This window comes from Saccopteryx leptura, chromosome 3 (assembly GCF_036850995.1).
Source record: "Saccopteryx leptura isolate mSacLep1 chromosome 3, mSacLep1_pri_phased_curated, whole genome shotgun sequence".
Lineage (NCBI taxonomy): Eukaryota > Metazoa > Chordata > Mammalia > Chiroptera > Emballonuridae > Saccopteryx > Saccopteryx leptura.
Window position 1 is genome coordinate 366836597 of NC_089505.1, and position 26577 is coordinate 366863173.

Sequence of the window (26577 nt, forward strand, 5' to 3'; positions counted from 1 at the left end):
GCTCCGGGCCTGTCTGCTCCAATAGAAATAAGGAGGTCAACAGAACCTATGATTGTTTTCGAGTCCATGTTTTTTTTAAACCCTGCCTCACCAACCACAGAGACTTCATCCAAATGTACTCATTCAATACAAGCTTCTTAAGCGTCTTTTGTGTGTGTGAGGTGTCAGGACGCTGTGTCTCTGTTCTCCCTGGGCTTGCCAACAAGCTAATATGCTAAGCCATGAGCAGGGGGCAAGGAGCTGGCTCCACAGCTGTGACCGTGACGGAGAGGATGCTGGTGGGGAGCTTGTGCGGAGTCGGGCACCACGCACCGGGCTCCCTGCAGCTCATGGGAGCTGTGTGCCTGGACAGGTGCGGCTCCTGCTCCTTGCTTAACACTGAGCTTGGGAAGCGTCAGGCCGTCGGTGCGGAGCAGCGGCTGACAGCGAGCAGAGCTGGGACTGAGCCTGCGTGGTCTGTCCGCAGCCAGTGTTCATGTCGGGCCCGATGGTGGAGACTTTTGGGAGCCTTTGGGGACCAGTGCAGCCACACATGCAGTGCCCTGGGCACAAAAGCGCAGCCCAGCAGGGCAAGTTCACGAGGGCAGGCGCCGAGGGCAGTGGGCGGGAAGGTGGAGACCGGGGCAGCTCTCCTGGCTCCTTCTGCGTCTGGGGAACCTCTGGCCCCGAGTCGAGGTAGAACCCCCCGCAGCGGGTGCGTCTGTGGTCAGCCGGGCCTGGAGCCGTCCTCACTAAGTGCCTAGATGTGTTCCTCCCTTTCTACCCCTTGCCCTCTGGTCCCAAGACCACTCTGAGCTTAGCCGTGTTCCCCTCTTCCGGTTTCATGACCCCTCCTCCATTTTTACTAACCAGACCTGACAGTCAGAACAATGGAGCCTCCACTTGTCTCCATAATCGTTTTGACGAGCACATAATGAGAATCGCTTATCAGAGGAATATGCTGCAATTAGCCGGGAACCACAATGCCATCTGTGTTTTCCTAATGCTCAAATGCGGTTGAAGTCAACGGTGCCGGGAGCTCTCCTGGTGATGCGCGGAGGGGGGCCGGAGGACACCGGTGGGGGGCTCCCAGGCCAGGGGCTGGCCAGGTGTTTGGGACAGAAGGCTGCAGTCTGGGACCTCCTCTCAGCTGGGGAAGGGTTGGTGGGGTGAAGTTCAGCTCTGGCTGGGAAGCTGGGAGGAAACTGTCACATGGTGGAGACGGAGGATCCTTGGGAGAGAGAGGTGGGCCTTGGTTGGTACACCTGCGCCTTCTCTAATCACTTGGCTAGTTGGCCCCTCCAGGTGGACACATTGTATTTGATGGAAACACAGAGAGTCGTTCGTCACAGGCACTCGGTAATTTGCACAGGGCTGACCTGCAGAGACGTTCCACTGACGTCCAGACCAACTCTCTGGAAGTTCTGAGCAAGATGCTGGAGCTCAGAGGCTTCCTCCAAGCAAACACTCCACCTGGACGTGGGTGGTGGGGCGGAGCCCCGTGTCCAGAGTAGGACAGATCCAAACTGGGAGAATATCGTTTTATTAGGCTTGATCCTGGACAATTAAGTATTCAGTTAAATTAGAAGTTCTTGTAGATCCCCCCGGGCGAAGTCGTGAAGCCAATGAGGCTTGTCTTTTGAACACCCACTCCTCTTTCCCTCACTCCTTCCCCCCAAGTTCCCTCTTTCTGGGTCCAAAGGTGTCCCCTGGAAAGTCAAGTCAGCTCTGGTCAGAAGTGCCTGCTTCCCTTGGGAGGGACGTTTGGCTGCCTGTCATAAAAACCAGCCAGGGCCACTTTGCCTAGTGGGCATTTGGAAGAGGATACAGCCCACCAGAAATTAGAGAGATAAAGCGAAAAAAGAAACAAACAAAAGAAGGAGATGCCTTTCCCCTGCAGGAGACTGGGCTAATATCTGCAGGCAGTGGAGACAGGACACTGGGGATGACACCGTGAGGGAGACCACGGAGGGGAGCAGCAGGATAACCTGTGCTAGTGTTGAAGGTGCCCGGGGACACAGGAGGTGCACCAGCTGTGCTGGTGTTGAAGGGTGTCGGGGGGACACAGGAGGTGCACCAGCTGTGCCGGTGTTGAAGGGTGCCGGGGGGACACAGGAGGTGCACCAGCTGTGCCGGTGTTGAAGGGTGCCGGGGGACACAGGAGGTGCACCAGCTGTGCTGGTGTTGAAGGGCGCAGGGGGGACACAGGAGGTGCACCAGCTGTGCTGGTGTTGAAGGGTGCCGGGGGGACACAAGAGGTGCACCAGCTGTGCTGGTGTTGAAGGGTGCCGGGGGGACACAGGAGGTGCACCAGCTGTGCTGGTGTTGAAGGGTGCCGGGGGGACACAGGAGGTGCACCAGCTGTGCTGGTGTTGAAGGGTGCCGGGGGGACACAGGAGGTGCACCAGCTGTGCTGGTGTTGAGGTGCCGGGGGGACACAGGAGGTGCACCAGCTGTGCCGGTGTTGAAGGGTGCCCGGGGACACAGGAGGTGCACCAGCTGTGCTGGTGTTGAAGGGTGCCGGGGGACACAGGAGGTGCAGCAGCTGTGCTGGTGTTGAAGGGTGTCGGGGGGACACAGGAGGTGCACCAGCTGTGCTGGTGTTGCAGGGTGCCCGGGGGGACACAGGAGGTGCACCAGCTGTGCTGGTGTTGCAGGGTGCCCGGGGGGACACAGGAGGTGCACCAGCTGTGCTGGTGTTGAAGGTGCCCGGGGACACAGGAGGTGCACCAGCTGTGCTGGTGTTGAAGGGTGCCGGGGGGGACACAGGAGGTGCACCAGCTGTGCTGGTGTTGAAGGGTGTCGGGGGGACACAGGAGGTGCACCAGCTGTGCCGGTGTTGAAGGGCGCAGGGGGGACACAGGAGGTGCACCAGCTGTGCCGGTGTTGAAGGGTGCCCGGGGGGACACAGGAGGTGCACCAGCTGTGCTGGTGTTGAAGGGCGCAGGGGGGACACAGGAGGTGCACCAGCTGTGCCGGTGTTGAAGGGTGCCCGGGGGGACACAGGAGGTGCACCAGCTGTGCTGGTGTTGAAGGGTGCCGGGGGGACACAGGAGGTGCACCAGCTGTGCTGGTGTTGAAGGTGCCTGGGGACACAGGAGGTGCACCAGCTGTGCTGGTGTTGAAGGGTGCCGGGGGACACAGGAGGTGCACCAGCTGTGCTGGTGTTGAAGGTGCCCAGGGACACAGGAGGTGCATCAGCTGTGCTGGTGTTGAAGGGTGCCGGGGGGAAACAGGAGGTGCACCAGCTGTGCTGGTGTTGAGGGCGCAGGGGGGACACAGGAGGTGCACCAGCTGTGCCGGTGTTGAAGGGTGCCGGGGGACACAGGAGGTGCACCAGCTGTGCCGGTGTTGAAGGGTGCCGGGGGGACACAGGAGGTGCACCAGCTGTGCTGGTGTTGCAGGGTGCCCGGGGACACAGGAGGTGCACCAGCTGTGCTGGTGTTGAAGGGTGCCGGGGGACACAGGAGGTGCACCAGCTGTGCTAGTGTTGAAGGGTGCCGGGGGGACACAGGAGGTGCACCAGCTGTGCTGGTGTTGAAGGGTGCTGGGGGACACAGGAGGTGCACCAGCTGTGCTGGTGTTGAAGGGTGCCGGGGGGACACAGGAGGTGCACCAGCTGTGCTGGTGTTGAAGGGTGCCGGGGGACACAGGAGGTGCACCAGCTGTGCTGGTGTTGAAGGTGCCTGGGGACACAGGAGGTGCACCAGCTGTGCTGGTGTTGAAGGGCGCAGGGGGGACACAGGAGGTGCATCAGCTGTGCTGGTGTTGAAGGGTGCCGGGGGGAAACAGGAGGTGCACCAGCTGTGCTGGTGTTGAGGGCGCAGGGGGGACACAGGAGGTGCACCAGCTGTGCTGGTGTTGAAGGGTGCCGGGGGGACACAGGAGGTGCACCAGCTGTGCTGGTGTTGAGGTGCCGGGGAGGACACAGGAGGTGCACCAGCTGTGCCGGTGTTGAAGGGTGCCGGGGGGACACAGGAGGTGCACCAGCTGTGCTGGTGTTGAGGTGCCGGGGAGGACACAGGAGGTGCACCAGCTGTGCCGGTGTTGAAGGGTGCCGGGGGGACACAGGAGGTGCACCAGCTGTGCCGGTGTTGAAGGGTGCCGGGGGACACAGGAGGTGCACCAGCTGTGCTGGTGTTGAAGGTGCCGGGGGGACACAGGAGGTGCACCAGCTGTGCTGGTGTTGAAGGGTGCCCGGGGACACAGGAGGTGCAGCAGCTGTGCTGGTGTTGAAGGGTGCCCGGGGACACAGGAGGTGCAGCAGCTGTGCTGGTGTTGAAGGGTGCCCGGGGACACAGGAGGTGCAGCAGCTGTGCTGGTGTTGAAGGGTGCCCGGGGACACAGGAGGTGCACCAGCTGTGCTGGTGTTGAAGGGTGCCGGGGGGGACACAGGAGGTGCACCAGCTGTGCCGGTGTTGAAGGGTGCCGGGGAGGACACAGGAGGTGCACCAGCTGTGCTGGTGTTGAAGGGTGCCGGGGAGGACACAGGAGGTGCACCAGCTGTGCTGGTGTTGAAGGGTGCCGGGGGGACACAGGAGGTGCACCAGCTGTGCTGGTGTTGAAGATGCCCGGGGACACAGGAGGTGCACCAGCTGTGCTGGTGTTGAAGGGTGCCGGGGGGACACAGGAGGTGCACCAGCTGTGCCGGTGTTGAGGTGCCGGGGAGGACACAGGAGGTGCACCAGCTGTGCCGGTGTTGAAGGGTGCCGGGGGACACAGGAGGTGCACCAGCTGTGCTGGTGTTGAGGTGCCGGGGAGGACACAGGAGGTGCACCAGCTGTGCTGGTGTTGAAGGGTGCCGGGGGGACACAGGAGGTGCACCAGCTGTGCCGGTGTTGAGGTGCCGGGGAGGACACAGGAGGTGCACCAGCTGTGCCGGTGTTGAAGGGTGCCGGGGGACACAGGAGGTGCACCAGCTGTGCTGGTGTTGCAGGGTGCCCGGGGACACAGGAGGTGCACCAGCTGTGCTGGTGTTGAAGGGTGCCGGGGGGACACAGGAGGTGCACCAGCTGTGCTAGTGTTGAAGGGTGCCGGGGGACACAGGAGGTGCACCAGCTGTGCTGGTGTTGAAGGGTGCCGGGGGGACACAGGAGGTGCACCAGCTGTGCTGGTGTTGAAGGGTGCCGGGGGGACACAGGAGGTGCACCAGCTGTGCTGGTGTTGAAGGGTGCCGGGGGGACACAGGAGGTGCACCAGCTGTGCTGGTGTTGAAGGGTGCCGGGGGGACACAGGAGGTGCACCAGCTGTGCCGGTGTTGAAGGGTGCCGGGGGACACAGGAGGTGCACCAGCTGTGCTGGTGTTGAAGGGTGCCGGGGGGACACAGGAGGTGCACCAGCTGTGCCGGTGTTGAAGGGTGCCGGGGGGGACACAGGAGGTGCACCAGCTGTGCTGGTGTTGAGGTGCCGGGGAGGACACAGGAGGTGCACCAGCTGTGCTGGTGTTGAAGGGTGCTGGGGGACACAGGAGGTGCACCAGCTGTGCTGGTGTTGAAGGGTGCCGGGGGGACACAGGAGGTGCACCAGCTGTGCTGGTGTTGAAGGGTGCCGGGGGGACACAGGAGGTGCACCAGCTGTGCTAGTGTTGAAGGTGCCCGGGGACACAGGAGGTGCACCAGCTGTGCCGGTGTTGAAGGGTGCCGGGGGACACAGGAGGTGCACCAGCTGTGCCGGTGTTGAAGGGTGCCTGGGGACACAGGAGGTGCACCAGCTGTGCTGGTGTTGAAGGGTGCCCGGGGACACAGGAGGTGCAGCAGCTGTGCTGGTGTTGAAGGGTGCCCGGGGACACAGGAGGTGCAGCAGCTGTGCTGGTGTTGAAGGGTGCCCGGGGACACAGGAGGTGCACCAGCTGTGCTGGTGTTGAAGGGTGCCGGGGGGACACAGGAGGTGCACCAGCTGTGCCGGTGTTGAAGGGTGCCGGGGAGGACACAGGAGGTGCACCAGCTGTGCTGGTGTTGAAGGGTGCCGGGGAGGACACAGGAGGTGCACCAGCTGTGCTGGTGTTGAAGGGTGCCGGGGAGGACACAGGAGGTGCACCAGCTGTGCTGGTGTTGAAGGGTGCCGGGGGGACACAGGAGGTGCACCAGCTGTGCCGGTGTTGAGGTGCCGGGGAGGACACAGGAGGTGCACCAGCTGTGCCGGTGTTGAAGGGTGCCGGGGGGACACAGGAGGTGCACCAGCTGTGCTGGTGTTGAAGGGTGCCGGGGAGGACACAGGAGGTGCACCAGCTGTGCCGGTGTTGAAGGGTGCCGGGGGACACAGGAGGTGCACCAGCTGTGCTGGTGTTGAAGGGTGCCGGGGGGGACACAGGAGGTGCACCAGCTGTGCTGGTGTTGCAGGGTGCCCGGGGACACAGGAGGTGCACCAGCTGTGCTGGTGTTGAAGGGTGCCGGGGGGGACACAGGAGGTGCACCAGCTGTGCTGGTGTTGAAGGGCGCAGGGGGGACACAGGAGGTGCACCAGCTGTGCTGGTGTTGAAGGGTGCAGGGGGGACACAGGAGGTGCACCAGCTGTGCTGGTGTTGAAGGGTGCCGGGGGGACACAGGAGGTGCACCAGCTGTGCCGGTGTTGATGGGTGCCGGGGGACACAGGAGGTGCACCAGCTGTGCTGGTGTTGAAGGGTGTCGGGGGGACACAGGAGGTGCACCAGCCACCGCGCCCAGTGGTCAAGCCAGCATCGCTGTAACAACAACAAGTGAAAAGAAAAAAGGGAAAAAAAGAAAGAAAGAGGCACCTGCCTGAATCAGCAGAGTTCTATTCTTACGTGTGTGTGTATACATGGCCTGCACAAGTGCACACACACACACACAAACACACACACACGTATATAAAAGCAGTAACCACAGCGCCTCATGTCATTTATTCCTGCAATGATAGTAACTTATTTATTTACTTACTTACTTACTAACTTACTTATTTCTGCCTTCTGGTTTACCAGCTTGAAGAGTCCGACACAACCAGGCGGCAACCATAAACTTTAGGATGAGTAGAACCCTGAATGTGTTACCAGTCAGACACATCCTTCTCTTAGAAACTTAGCCTATTATTCCAGGAGAGCCAGGACTTGTACGTTTGGACATTGAAAAAAATTGCTCAAGAGGTTTTCTGGGAGTGATGGTGACAGGGCCAACAGGACCGCTGCTGTTCGTAGCCACTCCTGGGGGTCTGTCAGCATGCCTCCTCCCGAGACCTCCGGGTCTCCGGTCTCCTCACCGTGCTCCTGCAGGTCTGCAGCCCACCCGTTAGGGCGGTCACCACTGCGTGCGAAGTGTCTCTGCCACAAGTCACCCGCATGCGCCCTTGCAGCCTCATCAGTAACAGACCGGTAGCACCGTCTCCCTCCCAGCAGAGGCGTGAAGGCAGGTGTGTCCTCAGGGACAAAGTGCCTCCCACACACAGCACTCCCGGTCAGTGTGCACTCCCGGTCAGCGCCCACGTGTTCAAAGGGAGGTGACAGTGCTGACTGTGTTTTCTCTCCGAGGATAGGACATGCATTTTAGAATAAAAAACAAGTACTGGAGTGGTGATTCCCAAAATGGATCAGGCAACTGCCATCAACTTCTCCTGTTTGAGAGCAGGGAATGTGAGGGCCCCTTTCTTGTCTCTGGCCCAGACACTCTGCATTTCCTTACCACGAGCTCTGGCGCGTGGGAAGCTCCGTGTGCGGGTGGGGGCTGTGCGGATCCGCGTGGTGCCGGGGGAGGGGTGCCCGGAGGAGAGCGCGAGGCGGCGCGTGGTGCTGGGGGAGGGGTGCCCGGGGAGGAGAGCGCGAGGTGGCCGTGGTGCTGGGGGAGGGGTGCCCGGAGGAGGGTGCGAGGCGACGGTGGTGCCGGGGGAGGGGTGCCCGGAGGAGAGCGCGAGGTGGCGGTGGTGCCGGGGGAGGGGTGCCCGGGGAGGAGAGCGCGAGGCGACGGTGGTGCCGGGGGAGGGGTGCCCGGGGAGGAGAGCGCGAGGCGGCGGTGGTGCCGGGGGTGGGGTGCCCGGAGGAGAGCAGAGGCGGCGGTGGTGCCGGGGGAGGGGTGCCTGGGGAGGAGAGCGCGAGGCGACGGTGGTGCCGGGGAGGGGTGCCCGGAGGAGGGCGCGAGGCGGCGCGTGGTGCCGGGGGAGGGGTGCCCGGAGGAGGGCGCGAGGCCGCGCGTGGTGCCGGGGTGGGGTGCCCGGAGGAGGGCGCAAGGCCGCGCGTGGTGCCGGGGAGGGGTGCCCAGAGGAGAGCGCGAGGCAACGGTGGTGCCGGGGGAGGGGTTCCCGGGGAGGAGGGCGCGAAGTGGCAGGTTGCATAAGAACAGAGCTCGGGGTGAGGACAGACAGAAGGCCCGGGTCTCGCTCACGGGACAAGTCAGTTGTGAGAATCATTCCACCAGGTCTCTGTAAACAATATCGGGTGTGAAGAATTTTCTAAGAGCATTTCTCAAAACTCGGAGCTGCTGGATGGCCTGGTGCGGGCCGCTGGGTGATCCAGGAGGGGTGGCGGGAGAAGCAGCCGGTGGGGCCTCGCGGAATGACCCCACGGAGCCGTGCTCTTGTATCTCCCTGCTGCATGTTCTTGGATAGGACGCTTGTATTCGTTTCGGGTAGCCGCTGTAACAAAGTACCACAAACTCGGTGGTTTGAAACTATGCGCATTGATTCTCTCATAGATCCGGGGGTCAGAGTTGGAAATCAGTCTCCTGGGCTGAAATCTGTTGCCTTGCCCTTTGCAGAGCTGCGGCCCTTTGCAGTCCTTGGGTCCTGGCCCCTGGTGCCACCTTCAGCGTCAGCTTGTGGCACTTACTTCAGTCATCACCGTGCCTTCTCCTGTGGTCAGATCTCCCTCTCCCTCCCTCTCCTGAGGACTCATGGGATTAGTTTAGGGCTCTCCCCAACACCCTAGGATAACATCCCCATCTCAAGATCCTTAACTTCATCACATCCTCGAAGTCCTTGTAGCCATTTTCAGTAACAGTCACAGGTTTCAGGGCATGGACTTGGATATCTTTGGGTTCTACCCTAAAGGACACTCAACTCCTTGGAGCTTGAGTTTCCTGAACGTGGGGATAACTGCGGTGTCCTCACAGGGCTGCGGGCGTGGTTGATGAAACGTAAGCTTTGCATGGGAGAGCGTGGAGCACCAGGCCTGGCGCGCAGGACCCGGACAGAGCACGCTGGTTGGACGTGCGCACACACCTCCTTGGGAAACCCTCCCGCCGTGCTGACCGGACGCCACCTGCTTCGGCCCGGGAAGCCGCTCCCGGGGTCAGGAACTGCCTTCGGTCTCCAGCACACACCCCGCGTGACGCCACGACAAACCAGACCCTGTGCTCCCCGAGTCTGGTCTGACATGGATGTTGCAGTTTCATTTTCAACAAATAGAAATGGCTTTACTCTTGCTTGTTTTGACCTTTAGGGAGAAATAGTGCTTTTTTTTTTTTTTTTAATCCTCAAAACCTTTTCATAAGAATCTGCCAGCTGATACCATGGCTTCCAATAACTCTCCCGATCACACCCTCCTCTGTTAACAGTTTTTCTCTGTCTCGCTCATAAATCTTCATTCCCTTCATTTCATCGTGATTCATTCAAGTAGACACACTTTCCACACCACTGCTTTACGCAGAGCTGTGCTGCTGACCTGTTTTAATTAGCTCCCTGCTGAGAAATTTAGTCAGCGCCTAAAATAACCTTTGGGGTTGTTTTGTTGTTGTTGTTGTTGTTTGTCAAGTGGGATCGTATCAAACGCCGTCTGTCTGTCAAGGTTGACAAGTCAGTTGTGAGAATCGTTCCACCAGGTCTCTGTAAACAGTATCGGGTGTGAAGAATTTTCTAAGAGCATTTCTCAAAACTCGGAGCTGCCGGATGGCCTGGCCCGGGCCGCTGGGCGGTCCAGGACGGGTGGCGGGAGAAGCAGCCGGCGGGGCGGGGCCCTGCGGAACGACCCCACGGAGCCGTGTCACCTGCCGCTGTCGACCTGTGCAACTGTGGGCACACCAGGCAGCCTCTTTGGGGCTCAGTTTCCACGTGGACAAATGCAGGGAAATTTACCTTGACAGGACATTGTCGTGAAAATTAAACTAAAATAATACGTAGCCGGCCAAGGAGTCTGCTTGCCGGAACGTGTTTCTGCAGAGATTTAGAGAAAGCTGGCGATAAGTAAGGCCGTGTTCCGAGCCTCAATGACATCAAAGCCATTAAGGTCCCTGAAAAAGGCTATAAGAAAAAAGAAATCTATTATAAATAATATGCTTGTAGTACCCGGCACTGTTCCTGAAGTGAAGTTCTGTGCACACACATAGTTTATCTGTCTACCCACCCGCTTGTCTGTATCTTTACCTATGTCTACCTATCGACGTAGATGACATCCAGCCAGGGACAGAGGTGACATCGATGCAGACACAGCTGTGGGCGCAGGCACAGACATAGGTGTACAGGTCAGTAGCTGTGACCGTGGCTGTAGACGTTTGCTGTCTTCTGGCGTGGGGACGGATAAACCACCACAGGACATTTTCATGCATCACCACCCACTCATTCATCCGTCCATTCATTCCATACGCATTTCTTGAGCATTCGCTGTCAGGACCTGGACGCATGCCTGGGGATGGAGAGATGAGACCCCGATCTCCGCTTCCCCTTCCTGCTCATCACGCAGCGTGGGGATGCTGTCAGAGCCCTGCGCGTACCTCTTCCCTCCTTCCTGTTCTCAGGGTCTCACTTCCAGCTGCTGGTGTGTGCATTCCTCTCCCCACGGTGACGGGATTTCCCTTGTGCTGGAGCCCGCTCTGAGGGCTGACAGGGAGGGAACAGGAAGCCCGAGGGTAACTCACGTGCCCAGGAGTCGCTCTCAACCAATTGACCCTCAGGAGCCGGGGTAGCAATACTCAGGGCCCTGGGTCCTCGTGTGAGAGGCCTTCCGGGGTTCAGTGTCGCACGCACTGTTGGAGACTAGATGACACACCGTGTTGCCCGTTAGCCACCTGGCCATCCCTGTCTTTGTTCCCCGCCCCTGCCATGTTTTCTCTGCCTCCCAGATAATAAGCTCCTGGCAGTCAGACCCTGCCTCGGGGTCTGCCTCTGGCCTCTTTGCACTAGCTGACCCTTGTCATGAGCTTCAGTCCTTCAGACGATGCTCGATGCTTGGTGCTGAGGAAGGAGGAGCCACGGAATGGATCGACCCGGCCCCTGAGGACCTGCGGCCGGCCCAGCCCTGTATCCCTGGCCAGCTCACCCCGGATGTGTCCAGGAGAGGAAAAACAGAGGTGCTGCTCTCTGAGGCATGGTCCAGTATGTCTGTTTGCCGCAGACTCTAAACCTCTATCCTAATCGGTCCCCCTCCAGGAGCTCTCATTTAGGTGGGAAGAAAAAAAATAATGATAACAATTAGTACCCAATAAAAGCTGAAACAGAAGTGGATACAGGTTATCAGAAGAGCATCTTTCTTTCACACATTATCTCAGATGATCCCACGGCGTCATGAGATGAGCGATGAGCTCCACTGTATGGATGTCTGGTGTCTAAGTCCCGCCAACGGGACGCTTCAGTCCTGCACCTGTTGTTTACAGCGCCTCTGTTTGCCTGCACCTGGTCTGGCCACCACGAACCCACCTCTCAGTCCAGCCCCTAACCTGACCCTATGAATCCCACAGACCTCAGGGGGTCTTTGCTGACCCCCAGCTGAGGCCAGCCCTCCTGATCCCGGACTCAGGGAGTCTCCCATGAATGCTCAAAAGATACTTTTTCAATGCATGAAGCTCAGAGTGGTCAAGATATTCAGCTGTGTTACTCCCGGGCTGCCTGCAGACCCAGGACTCACATTTCATTTCCCTCTGCCCACTGACACCCGAGCTGGGCAGGATTTCTCTGGAACGGACAGCCCTCCATCTCCCCGACTCTCACGGCAGGGGGTATGTCGGGCCCACAAGGTGCTGTGTGTGCCGGGGTCTTCGTTTCTCTGCCGGGTGTGAGCTCCTTGGGCCTGGTGACAGGGTAGATAAGACCCTCCGACCAGGGAGGGAGAAAGGGCAAGAGAGGAGTGGACAAGGGAGGGACGGAAGGGGAGGGAGGGCGGGTGAGGGCGGTCAGCTCCTTAGGTCCCGTTTCCCCAAGTCAAGGACATCGCATTCTTGAAACCTTTCTCAAGTCCTGGCTCACCTTAGTCTGACGAGCAGCCGTGTGGCTGTGGGCACCGCAGGGTGACAGGGGAGGGCTTGGAAGCAGACGGACAGACAGACAGACAGCCGGCACCCGAGCTGTGCCAGGTGCAGCACAGCAGCCTGGGGCGGAGGCTGGGCTCTCTCTGGGCCTCAGTCTACACACTCGGAAAAGGGAGAGACCACACCGCGGTTACGGTCAGGAGATGAAGTAGTTTATAGCACCCGAAGCGAAGCGCCTGGAAGACCGTGTCTACTGCATCCAAGGCCATCGTTAGTTCTTCTGTACCTTTTCAAGCCCCGCCCCCCGTGTGACTGACGGGCACTGTGAGCGGAGGCAGCACGAACCCTGCAGGGTCTCGGGGGACCGGCCGCGAAGGGGTGTGTAGGGCGCAGCGGTTGTGTTAGTTTGCTATGGCCGCTGGAGCAAATCCCCACGGTCCCTGTGGCCTGACCAACTCCATTTCATCGTCCCGGAGCTCCGGGGGTCAGCAGTCTGGCATGGGCCTCGCCGGCCAGCGTCAAGGCGTCGGTAGGGCTGCGTGCCTTTCGGGAACCCCGGGGGCGGGCCCTCTCCCCGACCGTCTCGGCTCCTGCAGGGTGCCCCCAGTCCCGGGCGGCGGCCCCTTGCTCCATCTTCGAGTCCAGCTATGTTGCCTTGTTCTCTCCGCCTTTCTCCTCTATGGACACCCCTTCTCCGAGCCCCTTGACCTCTCTCTTCCCCCTTCGAGGCTTCCTCAGATGACACTGGGCATTGGGTTTCAGCCTATGAGGGTTTGAGGGGCACAGGACATAATCGTCATGGTCTCCTCGGACCGGACAGCGGACGGCAGGCCCTACCCTGCCCAGAGAGCACCCGTGTGCGCCCCAGTCTGCTCAAAGCCCTCAGCGGTTCCCCATGGCCTCTCACCGTCGTTTTCAAAGTGACTTCTGAAAACAGAAGCCGGCCGTGCCCGACTGCTCCCGCTTTTCTTGAGTAACAAATACAGAAGGCAGCTTGCTGACTAGGTGGTGGCACGGTGGATGCAGCGTCAGACTGGGATGCGAGGACCCAGGTTCGAGACCCCGAGGTCACTGACAGAAGGCAGCTTGCTGACCAGGCGGTGGCACAGTGGATGCAGCGTCAGACTGGGATGTGGAGGACCCAGGTTCGAGACCCCGAGGTCGCTGACAGAAGGCAGCTTGCAGCGTTCGGAAACGTGCCGTTTTGATGTTTGTGGATATAAAGACAGTTTATAAAAGAAAACCAGCCCAGTGCGGTCACGTTCCCAGTCCCCAGGCTGTCGCCCCACCAGGGGGACAGGACAGCCCACAGGGCCTGAGTCCCGCCTGCCTTGTCCCTCAGCCTTCTCAGTCCTTCAGTCCATCACCCCGGGACCCCTAAGCTCTAGATCCCTGGTCGGCAAACCGTGGCTCGTGAGCCACATGCGGCTCTTTGGCCCCTGGAGTGTGACTCTTCCACAAAATACCACGTGCGGGCGCCACCTCAGTAAGGAATGTCCCTACCTATATAGTTTACGTTTAAAAAATTTGGCTCTCAAAAGAAATGTCAATCGTTGTGCTGTTGGTATTTGGCTGTGCTGACTGATGAGTTTGCCTTGCCGACCACTGCCTGGATGCTCCAAGACCCCCGTGTTTTCCGAGCTCGGCATGCTGTTCCCTCTACCTAGAAAACCCTTCCGCCCCTTGCTCCTTGGTCAGTCCTGGTTACTCTGTCAGGCACAGACCGCATTACCTAGGAAAGCCAAGCTGCCCTGGTTTCTCCACCAGCAGCCTGCTCATGCCTCTGTGACAGAACGCGGGCTGGTCCTTTCTGTGCCTTTCAGTAGAAGAACGGTGCTTTCTCCGAACCCACACGCCCCGGGGCTCGTGCAGGATCAGGTGCAGGGCCGGTGCCCCATGGGTGCTCGGTGGAGGAAGGAAAGAGAGCCAGGGTGGACATCAGACACAGGGGAGCTGCAGTCCCCACCTCAGTGTCCTGAGCCTTGCAGGGGCACTGGCCTGGGAAGTCTTCTGAGGCCTGGGGTGGGGCGGGGGGCGGGGGGCGGGGGGGAGGGTATATCAGGGAGTCTCTTTCTTGAAACATCAGTCTAATTCACTTACGTCAACTCAAATTACTTCCCGGGCTTGCTCCCCTCGCTGAGCCTTCAACGCTGAGTATATCGGCGGCGCTGGGGACTTAATCAAGATGTATGGACTCTGAAGGAATTTACAGTATTGGCATATGTGTGCGCCGGGGTCGGAGCTGCAGCCATCAATCACACCTGAGAACCTGTCAGCAAGGTGAAATGGCCAGATGTCTTATTTTCACAATGTTGTAATTCTCTTTGAACAGCAACAAAAAAAAAAAAAAAAAAAGAAAGAAAAAGAAAGAAAAAAGAAAATTCTCCATTCAGAAGTACATTTCTCTTCTAACCATGTGACCTCTAACTACAACTGTCTGCATCACGGAGCACGCCAGGTGCCCTCTGGAACTCTCCCTGCTCAGACGTGATGGGGACCACACAGTGGGAACAGGGGAAGGGAAGACAGAGCGCTTCATGGAACAGGGAAGGACCACACAGGGACGTGGAAGCATTTACACTGTATATGCAAATGGCATCCATCTAGCCATAGCCCTATACTTCCTGTACTCAGGGGCATGGCCCTGCTCCGGGGCCTTTCCGTGCTTGTCCTAGTAACTGCCACCTCTGGGGCCCCTTCCAATGTGAAGGGCTTCCACCGGGTGCAGGGAACCAGAGCGGGTGAAGAGGTGAAGACGCGTGGTTTGGGAGCAGAGAGGACCTTGGGCACGTGACTTAAACACTCCGAACCTGCTTTTTATCCTCTGTTACATTTGGCCAATAGTAACATCTCTGTCTTAGAATTTCCATGGGAATCAAGAAGTAATTCAGGAAAATGTGAAACAAAGTCCCTGCATGTATATAGTAAACACGTTATTATTGTAACAGGCGAGTGGGAACTGGAATAGACAACGGAACAATGGTTAATAGCAGGGGAAAGGTCAGCAGTGTCATATTATGGATATTATGGTTCTCAGTAATGATCAAACTAGTAATTTTTTTTTGAGGGGGGACGAGCTTTCTGGATGAAAAGTAGAAAATGCAAGATTCTGCAGACTCTACATTCTAGTTCTGCAAACTTCTTGCCATCTTTCTACTTAATCTTGCCAGTGGTTTGACACAGTTCTCCTCACGGGGTCCATAGCAGAATTAAAGTAACACCAGACAGAAAGCGCTAGGCGAGAGCCTGCTACGTACTCGGTAACAGGCTGTTGTGGGAAGATCAGTCCTCTCTGGATCCTGCTAACAAAGCAGGATCCTGAACTTGAATCCTGACACTCTTCCTAATAGGAATTGGGTAGGTATTTAATCTGTTAGATGTCTCACTGTCCTCATCCGAGGAAAAGCCGTCACAGGGTGAGCTACCGGGCTCGCTGGGTTGGGCGCCTGTGGCTCCCTCCCGCCTGGGGACTTCTGGAAAGTGCCCAGAACGCTCCTTTTCACCCAAAGGCCGACCAGCAGAGCAGGACCCCCACTGTGGAGAGGTGCCCTGTGGGTGTTAACACCCCTGCACCCACAGGGTGTCCATGGGAGCGTGCTGAGCAGAACCCACTGGCTTAGGGGCATCAGTGCGTGCAGGAATGATGGACCGTGTGAGCTGGAGAGGGAAGCCCCAGCAGGAGGGGTGTCCTACCTACCTGCACCCCCAGGGTGTCCACGGGAGGGTGCTGAGCAGAACCCACCGGCTTAGGGGCATCAGCGTGTGCAGGAATGATGGACCGTGTGAGCTGGAGAGGGAAGCCCCAGCAGGAGGAGTGTCCTACCTACCTGCACCCCCAGGGTGTCCATGGGAGGGTGCTGCCCCAGGGTGTCCACAGGAGCGTGCTGAGCAGAATCCCACCGGCTTAGGGGCATCAGCACATGCAGGAATGATGGACCGTGTAAGCTGGAGAGGGAAGCCCCAGCAGGAGGGGTGTCCTACCTACCTGCACCCCAGGGTGTCCATGGGAGGGTGCTGCCCCAGGGTGTCCACGGGAGGGTGCTGAGCAGAACCCACCGGCTTAGGGGCATCAGCGCGTGCAGGAATGATGGACCGTGTGAGCTGGAGAGGGAAGCCCCAGCAGGAGGAGTGTCCTACCTACCTGTAGGCATTCCCCCCCCCCAACGCTTCCCCACCCCCTGGGCCAGGTTCAAGCCAAGCCCGAGATGATGTGAAGAGGATGTGAACCAGGGCACAAAGCAGTCTGATGAGTCTGTGAAGCAAGTAATCTTGACTTGGCTTCAGGGGTTAGGCCAAAACGTTTCCTTCACATTCTACAAATCTCTTGTGTCTTAGCCCGAGTTGACACAGCAACAAAAACCAGATTTCGGGTGAAAATGTCTTTCCATCAAATATGTGATGCCAGATTCCTGAAAACATCAGATGCTTGATGAAATGTATATTCAGTTTGCTCTCCCTATCAGAGAGAGAGAGAGAGAGAGAGAGAGAGAGAGAGAAGCAGTGACCCCTTTGCAGCATCAAACAAGGGGCTCTGTGGACTGAATGTCTGTTCCCCCTCAAGCCCTACGTTGGAGCCCTGATCCCCGACGCGATGGAAGCTGGGGTTGGAGGTCCTTGGGAGGCAAATTAAGGTTCTGTGATGGGATTGGTGCTCTTATAAGCGGATGGAATAGACCAGTCAGTACCCTCTCTGTCTCCCTCCACCACGGAGACACAGCGAGCAGGTGGTCATCTGTAAACCAGGGAGATGCATTCTCCAAGAACCTGGCCACGCTGCCACCCTGGTACCCTGAACCCCAGACCCCCAGCCTCCACGACTGTGAGAAGTGTTTGCTGCGTGGCCTCCCGGGCTACGGAGTTCTGGTAGGAGCACCTGAACGGACAGAGGCTAAGGGAAGCCAGCCTCCACCTGCCTGTCCCCCTCCCCCGGGTTGAAGTCCCACTCTCAGACCAGGGCTCGGCGGGGAAGTCCCATCTTGCAGAGACTACCAGATAAGGGTAGGAAGGAGAGGCATCTATCTGTAGAACTTCAACTAAGTCATCATGCTAAGGTCTTTGAAATCTCTTATTTCAAAGCTTTGGGACATTCTCTCTGGGGTCACATGTGGACAGCGGAACTCACCTTTGGAGTGGACCATGCTTTTGTTGTGGGAATGCCACCTGTCAGTCAGGAGAAGACTGTTGCCCTCAGACTCACCCCTGCCACCCTGGCCGCCTGCACAGACGTGCTCTTAGAGCAGAGAGACCTTCTTCTCTGTTTGGGAATTTGAAGGTGTGCTGGGTCCTAACAGCTAGCTCAGTATCTAGGAACAGGTGTTTGTGTCCTGGGCAGAGCTGAGTGGTGCAGCTCTGGTTTCTAAGGAAAGGTTTCTTCTTTCTAGATGCACATTTTTCACTTGTTCTGATGTGTAGGTGTAGGGGACTCCGGGTGATCATTTTCTCACAGGTCATCAGGAACTAAGACCCTGATGGTGTATAAATGACTCATGAGCCTGACCACCACCTAATGGCCACGGGAGAACCTGTAATTAAGCCAGTGTGGATTGCCGACATCCTACACATAGTGAGGCAGAGCTGGGCAATCCCAGGCTCTTTGAACGGTTATAGTCTGACGGATTATCCTGCTGGAAGACACAGCACAAGGTCAACCCACAGGAGAGAGAGGAAGGGCCGCCAGGAAGGGGCGGGCTTCCGTCGGAAAGAGCAAAGCTCAAAACAGAAGAGAGGCGTCTTAGAGTTAGACCAGGAAAGAGAGGGGACTTTGTCCCCTGGAGGGACAGAGACCTACTCAGGGTCTCACCCTGGTGGTATGGAAGAGAAGCCTGACTTCGGCTTAGTGACAGAGCCAGCCCCTAGGGTAGGGATCGGGAAACTTTTTGGCTGTGAGAGCCATGAACGCCACATACTTTAAAATGTAATTCCGTGAGACCCATACAATGACCCGTGTATGTTATGCATTATCCAATAAAAATTTAATGTTGTCCCAGAGGACAGCTGTGATTGGCTCCAGCCACCCGTAACCATGAACATGAGCGATAGGAAATGAATGGATTGTAATACATGAGAATGTTTTATATTTTTAATGTTATTATTTTTTTTTTATTAAAGATTTGTCTGCGAGCCAGATGCAGCCATCAAAAGAGCCACATCTAGCTTGTGAACCCTAGGGTCCCGACCCCTGCTCTAGGGAGAGGCTCTCCGGGCTGAGGATAAAAATAGGTTGACCCTCTTCCCAGAAAGGCAGTGCCTAAGGAAGGTTGGTGCTTCTGGGGCTGAAGCGCCCTGTGTTGAAAGAGACAGTTTCCGTGAAACTCCGAGTGCAGGAGCGATTCGAGCCCAGGGTGGGCGGGGTCGGCCTGCACAGGGAAACGGCCTCACATCAGAGGCAGGAAGGACCCAGGATGGGGCGGTGGGGCCGGGAGAGCCTTCCATCACTCCAGCAGCCATTTGCATTTCCCCCCCTTCTCTTTACAAGTATGTAACAGTCCAACTCAACTCATCACCAAACAGCTCTCTTCTCTGGAAGCCACCACAGAATACAGACCCAGGGAGCCTCACCCCTGATGTGTTGGAAGAGAGTAGTTAATGAAACCCATATCTTCATAAACTTAAGAATTGTTCACCCTTCCCATCTCCCTGTACCCCATTTTAATAGAGAAATTGAATCTGAGATGAGCTTTTAATTAAAAGTCTCATAATAATATACAAAATCCAGGAGATAAGGAAATCAAATATTAAATATGGATTTTCCCTCCCTTCTCCCTTCCCCTCCACACTTCCTGCTGTTTGGCGTGTAAGAGTCTGATTGGAACACGAGGAGACGGGGGAATTTTCAGCATCATCAGGGGGCAGTCCCCGGGGACGGTTTATCTGATGGTCTGATGGCTTTTGAGCCCATCATTCCAGACCCAGACCTCGGGGTCGACAGGCAGCCCTGTGACTCGTTCTCAGGCAAACTCAGCCAGGCATCATACATCGTCCACAAAGCCTGCCCCTGACTGCGCGCCCACCCCACCTGGGCTCCGTGTCCCGCTGGGAACTTCCAGCAGCCGCCTCCTCACAGGACCATTTCCACAGGCACCGTTGCCTACTGAGCAATAGGCAGGAGCTCTCTGAAGGCGAGAGCTGGGTCTCTCCCTCCCCAGCCCCCGGCTCACCTCAGAGCGGGCTTTCAACCCGCTCACCAGCACACGCTGCGTGAATGATGGGATGACTGAGTGTAACATCTGTGTCGATGTGTTTTCTCTAAGGCTCCAGCTCAGGAAACAAAGTCTCCTCTCAGGCTCGTCAGTCTGGCCACTCTTGCCGGCTGTCTGAGGGGCACTCAGGTGGTCGCAGGAAGTTAAAAGCACACGTAGAGCACCCAGCTCCCGGGAGGCGATCTGTCCGACACGCCTTTCTCTTCTTCCTCCCATTGCCAGTGGCAGGAACACCTGGCCCACGGCGGGGGGGGGGGGGGACGCCACACTGATTGGAGAAGAGTGATGGCCAGGGCTCTTGGCTTTCCTGGGAGAGTGACAGGAAGCATAACAAACTCACAGATCGCACCTTCTTGTCCAACTGTTCCCAACAGATTGGCTTCCCAGTTGGAAAGATTCCGTGGCAGGCGGCACGGGACAGAGAGACACCTCGGCGTGTGAGTGTCAAACACTTCAGCCGAAAGCCTCCTACCGGCTCATCCAACACTTGTCACTGCGCACGATTTCCACGGGGCCCCCTCGCCTACCCCAGGGTCTTCAGATCCGGACCCCTGCAGACCCGAGACGTCTTCACCCGCCCGTCCGAGGTGAAATGGGACGAAAGCGTCGAAGAGCCCTCTCCTGTTCCCACCGTAAGTGCATCTTCTATTACTCCACCTCCCGTCTTTCCGAGCACTTGTCAGCATCTTTAACTATAGAAGTATGTGTGTGTCCCTAGAATCCTGAATTTTCCATAAGAAAAAGGCCACATTGGTTTTGTTCACCTCTGTACGTTCAGCGCAAAGGGTGAGTTTCAAAATATGTCGCAGCTGGTAAGGTAGAGTGGGGCCCTGCAGTCAGGGCCGAGGATGGTCAGCACAGGGCACTAGTGGTTCCAGTGGACAGCTGGCCCTGCCCAGAGCCACGTGCAGTGCTGGATGGGGCCGAGCATGGTCAGCACAGGGCACTAGTGGTTCCAGTGGGCGGCTGGCCCTGCCCAGAGCCACGTGCAGTGCCGGATGGGGTCGAGGATGGTCAGCACAGGGCACTAGTGGTTCCAGTGGGCGGCTGGCCCTGCCCAGAGCCACGTGCAGTGCCGGATGGGGCCGAGCATGGTCAGCACAGGGCACTAGTGGTTCCAGCAGACAGCCGGCCCTGCCCAGAGCCACGTGCAGTGCCGGATGGGGCCGAGGATGGTCAGCACAGGGCACTAGTGGTTCCAGCAGACAGCCGGCCCTGCCCAGAGCCACGTGCAGTGCCGGATGGGGCCGAGGATGGTCAGCACAGGGCACTAGTGGTTCCAGCAGACAGCCGGCCCCGCCCAGAGTCACGTGCAGTGCCGGATGGGGCCGAGCATGGTCAGCACAGGGCACTAGTGGTTCCAGTGGGCGGCTGGCCCTGCCCAGAGCCACGTGCAGTGCCGGATGGGGCCGAGCATGGTCAGCACAGGGCACTAGTGGTTCCAGCAGACAGCCGGCCCCGCCCAGAGCCACGTGCAGTGCCGGATGGGGCCGGGGATGGTCAGCACAGGGCACTAGTGGTTCCAGTGGGCGGCTGGCCCCGCCCAGAACCACGTGCAGTGCCGGATGGGGCCGAGGATGGTCAGCACAGGGCACTAGTGGTTCCAGTGGGCGGCTGGCCCCGCCCAGAACCACGTGCAGTGCCGGATGGGGCCGAGGATGGTCAGCACAGGGCACTAGTGGTTCCAGCAGACAGCCGGCCCCGCCCAGAGCCACGTGCAGTGCCGGATGGGGCCGAGCATGGTCAGCACAGGGCACTAGTGGTTCCAGTGGGCGGCTGGCCCCGCCCAGAACCACGTGCAGTGCCGGATGGGGCCGAGGATGGTCAGCACAGGGCACTAGTGGTTCCAGTGGGCGGCTGGCCCCGCCCAGAACCACGTGCAGTGCCGGATGGGGCCGAGGATGGTCAGCACAGGGCACTAGTGGTTCCAGTGGGCGGCTGGCCCTGCCCAGAGCCACGTGCAGTGCCGGATGGGGCCGAGGATGGTCAGCACAGGGCACTAGTGGTTCCAGTGGGCAGCTGGCCCTGCCCAGAGCCACGTGCAGTGCCGGATGGGGCCGAGCATGGTCAGCACAGGGCACTAGTGGTTCCAGTGGGCGGCTGGCCCCGCCCAGAACCACGTGCAGTGCCGGATGGGGCCAAGGATGGTCAGCACAGGGCACTAGTGGTTCCAGTGGACAGCTGGCCCTGCCCAGAGCCACGTGCAGTGCTGGATGGGGCCGAGCATGGTCAGCACAGGGCACTAGTGGTTCCAGTGGACGGCTGGCCCCGCCCAGAGCCACGTGCAGTGCCGGATGGGGCCGAACGCTTCGTCAGCATTTTTGGAATGAAAAACATGAATGTTGTGTGTTTATCATAACGCTAAGAGTACATCCTTTCCACTTTCTGAAGTAGGATATCAGTACTTAAAAATAAATGGTGGTGGACCTAAATAGTGGAATTTTAAAACTTTAACATCTTAATTAGCAAATAAAAAAAAAAACTTTCTTTGATAAACCGTGTTAGTCCAAGATTATTTTGAAACATTGAACATTTATCAAGTCCAGGATTCAGGAAACCTCTGCCCTACCTTATCTTTTATTAGTATTATTAATTATTAAGATATAATTCACATGCCATGAGATCTATCCTTTTAAAAAGTGCACAATTCTACGTTCTCTAATGGCTAGCGATGTTTATTGGACTAAACAGAACTCAGTAAACGCAGCATTGGGAGTAAGACCTCCTCCCCCTGAGAGCAGGTCCAGCACCCCTCCCTGGTGTGCCAGGAGCTGCACCGTACAGGCATTCTGAGCACGTGCTCTGGAGTCCGACTTGGGTTTCACGCTCAGCCGTCCCACTTTCTAGCTTATTGACTCAACTTCCCAAAGCCTCAGTAAAGAAGGGGAAGTGAAGGTATTAGTTCACCAGGTTGTCATGAGCATGAAGAGAAACAGAAAGTGTAACGCGTTCCCCCAGGTCCCACCACGTAGGAAGTTCTCCACAAGTGTTCATTGCAGTAGGTGTCAGTGAGAGACCGTATTGACGGCCTCTCTCAACCCTGACTTCCCGCCACAGTCCTGACTTGTGCATCCAACCCTGAGACAGTTTGGCCGCCTCGACAGGAGCATCAAGCTACTCAGATGATGAGACCCACACATTTAAGTGACTAGAAGGGGTGCCGCCTTCACCCCTGTTTTGACTTGGGTTTTACCGACAGAGTACCCTCTCGAGAGCAGCAGAGCAGAAGGCACGTATCATACTAGTCCTATGACGTTCTCTGGGAGACAGGGCACACCATGAAACGACCCGTCTTCTGTACTGACTGATGGGACTGAGGGAAAGCTCAGAGGTCTAAACACGTGGAGGTCTCCATAGCCCTGTCTTCTCAGAGCACGGCTTCCCAGCCAGGGCGCCCCGGGGGGTCTCCAGCACAGAGCGTGGGTTCCCCGCAGGATACCGGGAATACTTCCGTTCGCTATGAGTGATCTCATGGGTAAAGGGTTGGGAGGCCAGGCAGAGCTCACTCACGGTCCAAGGGTGAAAGAACTATGGACTAGGATTTAGAATCCTGGTTGCTAACCCTTCACTTAAAACTCCTTGACTATAAAACCGTCCCAGTCATGGCCTGTTTGCCTCTCTAACATGAGAATCTAAAGTATGTGTGTATATATTTTTTACTACTCTTAAAGATGGCGGTGACAGCCCGGAAATGGGTCTCCTAATTAGACATTAAGTATCATTGAGCTTGTCCCTCAAAGTATTACTTTGTGATCCCCAACTTCTCTGCCACCCCCAAACACACACACAAAACCCTGCAGAGGCGGCCCCAAAACCACAGGCGCTTGGAAAGCACGCCTTAATGAAAAGCCACTTTTTCTGTCAGCTCTGTTACAACTGAACGGAAAAACAAAACACTTTGTCGCCTCTCCTCAGTACAGAGAGCCTGACAAGGTAATGACTTTTTTCTCCTCTGGTACTAATCTCAATACGGTAATGTCTAAATATGATTTTTATCTATAGACGTTCCGTTACTGAGCAAGAACCAAATTGCCTGGGTTTGCCCTGTAAAGTCTGTCTCTCTCGGTCACTGACTCAGAAAGAAAGGTGAGTGAGATATGCTGGAAATAAGGAAATAAAAGGGCGCAGAGCAGTGATTTTTTTTTTTAGCCTATTTGTAGAATCGTACGACCATCACCACTATCTGATTCTAGAACATTTCCACCACTCTAAAAGGAATCTATTAGCAGTCAACCCCCAAATTTTTCCCTCCCCAACCCCCGCCGCCCCAGGCCCTCACCACCACTAGTCTGCTTTCTACCTGCACAGATTTGCCTGTTCTGGACATTGTGTACAAATAGAATCATCAAATATGTGGCCTTTCGAGCCTGGCTTCTTTTAATTAGCACAACATGTACTGGGTGTATCTACCCGGTACCATTCCTTCATTTCTTTCAGAAGATATGATATCTTCGAATGGATACACCGCAGTTGTTTAGCCATTCATCAATTGGGTTCTTCCCATTTTTTGGCTCTTATGAACAGTACTGTTATGAACATTTACATACGTGTTTTCAATCTTTAAAATTATGTACCTAAAAATATAATTGCTGGGTCATGTGCTAATTCTGGTTAACTGTTTGGAGAACTGCCCAACTGTTTTACGAAGTGGGGGCACATTCCTACCAGCAGTGTTTGATTCTCTGGGTCCTTACCAACCTTTGCTATTATCTGCATATTCTAGCCCTCTGTATTAGTCAGTTTGAGCTGCTGTGACAAAGATACCACAGACTAGGGGGCTTCAACAACAAACACTTATTTCTCACAGTCCTGGTGGCTGCAAAGTCCAAGGACAAGGTGCCGGCAGATTCAGTGAGTGAGGAGGGTCCCTCCTCGGTGTGCGGCTGGCTGTCTTCTTGCTGTGTCCTCACATGGAGGACAGAGAGACCAGCTCATTGCTTCCTGCCCTGTCCTATCTTGCGGAGGCTTTGCATCATTCCGAATGTCTCTGAACTGACGTGACAATTCAGGTCAGGACCTGGCCGGTGCACGGCAGAGCCCAACCAGGACCCTCACTCATCCCAAGACCAGGTCTTTCTCTGGCAAAGCTACAGAGGGGCTGGGGGAGTGTGAGTGCCTGGGGCCCCACACCGACAATGCAGGGCTCCTCATCTTGAGTTCTACTTCTTCGAAAGCTTGTGGTCTCCCATGTTTCTAAGGCACCTGCCCTCCCGGGTCCATCCGTCCAAAAAGACATGCCAGTGATGGCTAAAGGATCTTGTGACCATGTGTACCGGAGCGCATGGTGGTGCCCGGGCGACCCTCCTTGCACTGTTACCATTGGATAGTCTTTTAGTCATTTACCATAAGCCCCATGAGAGTAGTGCCCATGTCAAGTGTCCTCTGGACTGCCCCTGTCCCTCCACCAGCTTGATCGCCACTTGTTCCAAAGTAATCAGTGGCCTACAGAAGAAAAGCAGTGTTCTGGGCACTTGCCCCAAATCTCTAGCCAGTTAGTTCCTGACCTGCTTATGTTTAAACCTAGCCTCTTGCTGGACTTAAAAGCAGGACTCTGCAGTCACAGACTAGACCCTCAGTTCTGACAGCCCCACCCCAAAAAGAGTTTGAGTCTGTGCCCCATCAGACTCCAGACCTAAGCTCTCCATTGCACCCTTCCAACGCTCAGCTTCCACTCAACTCAGCCAAGCTCAGAAACCAAGTCTCCTTCCTTCCCAGCTCCTTCGTGCGTCTGGCTAGACCAGCCAAACAGTCCGCTTTCCCTACCCTCCCAGGTCAGAGGTGATAGTGCCCAGGGGGTCGTCAGGATCCAAGGGGCAGCGGGAGAGGGAAGCGTGATGGGTGGGCCTGGGAGGGAGCCACAAGGGGGAGCTAATGAGAATGGCAGGGAATGATCTAAACAAGAACGGAAATGTCCCGTAATTCCCAGAGGACCTTCGTTAACGACATAACCCGGGCCATGCACTGTGATGGTGAAGGTGTGAGTGCGGACCCACGCCTGCCCTCGTGAGCATCCAGCATTCTCAAACATGGAGGAGAATCCATCATTTAAAAATGAACACAAATCATCCCTGAATTCGACTGTGGCTTAAGTGCTGCCAACAAAAAAGTGCAGGTGCTGTTAGAGCCCATAGGCTGGCGTGGTGGCCCAGGCAGCCCGATAGCCGTCCCTGTCCCCAACCCAGTGCTCGAGTAAGACGAAAACTGCCCGGCCTGCCCAGGCGCGGAGAGCGAGGCCCCGCTCGGTCACGGCGGATTCGCGGCAGAGCCGGAAACCAGGTCCCTTTTCTTCGTCACGACCGTCCTTCCGGAGCCGAGTCCCTCTCTGGGCTCTGGGAAACAGGTCCCCTCCTCCTGGGCAGCCGCCGCCTCCACGGTCCCAGGGTGCTTTGCTCCCTTCCAGAATGCAAGGCTGTTATGGGGAAGGAAGGAGGTTCGTTTCAAAATCGTTAGCCTTTTTCATTTATGAGGCGTGGTCATGTATTTTAGCGGGGACGTGCCTGTTTATCGGATGTAAGGAATGTCTGTGTCCGAATCTCAGCCCAAAGCTTCGTAGTGCACGAACCTGGAGCTCCTCTCCTCGTCTGGAAAACGGGCACAAGGGTGTTCCTCCCTCATAGAGAATGAAAGGACTTAACACAGGTTCTGGGAGCAGAGCTGTTCTCGGGGCACGGCCAGAGGTCTCTGTCATCATCATCATCACTGTTGGGTTCACTCATTTCTTTGGCAAACTTATGATGTCCCAGGGCCACGTGGTGGTGGAGGGCGCTGTGGGGAGCAAGGCCTGCTGCTCATGTGTAGAGCTGTTCTCACCAGAAAGTGAACCCAAGGCCAGTGAGGGGAGGGACGCTTTTCCAGCCTGTCACTTGGAGTAATGTGAGACGTCCCCACATGTCCCTTTCGAATGACAGCAAGCAAGGCCACTGCTGAAAGACAAGGACTCCTATTAACAGGGAGCACAAAGGAGCCGGGCATATTACCATTTGACTTTGCAGAAGGAGAGGCGAGGGCGCTGAGTGGGGGTCGGAGGCAAACGCCGCCTCAGAGGTCACCGGTGGGATCGCGGCCAGTGGAGAGCTGCTCCCCCGGCCCCTCCCGCAGCAGTGACCGCGGAGTCCGAAGGAAGGAAGGACCCAAATAATGATGATCTCAAAATATTATCATCATTGCCATTTTTGACAATCAGGTCCTAACTTACATTCCTAGGGTGTTTTCCTTTTCACGGGCATTAGTTTCAGTTCATTCGTTTATTTGATCCTCACTATACGCTTGTGAGTCAGCAG

General features: G+C 56.9%; 1 protein-coding gene and 1 non-coding gene across 2 annotated transcripts; one reads left to right on the plus strand and one right to left on the minus strand.

Moving 5' to 3' along the window:
* Positions 1-986: 986 nt before the first annotated feature.
* Positions 987-8331, minus strand: LOC136398597 (uncharacterized). Its single transcript, XM_066372768.1, has 9 exons — positions 7611-8331; positions 7110-7206; positions 5503-5665; positions 5316-5433; positions 4527-4949; positions 3781-4062; positions 3271-3463; positions 2338-3002; positions 987-1129 (listed from the first exon to the last, which is right to left on the minus strand). The coding sequence occupies exons 1-9, from the start codon at positions 8329-8331 to the stop codon at positions 987-989; spliced, it is 2805 nt and encodes a 934-aa protein (XP_066228865.1).
* A 1704-nt stretch (positions 8332-10035) lies between these two features.
* Positions 10036-10166, plus strand: LOC136401633 (small nucleolar RNA SNORA33). The gene has a single exon (XR_010750655.1). It is a non-coding gene; the product is annotated as a small nucleolar RNA SNORA33 (small nucleolar RNA).
* The last annotated feature ends 16411 nt before the right edge of the window (positions 10167-26577 follow it).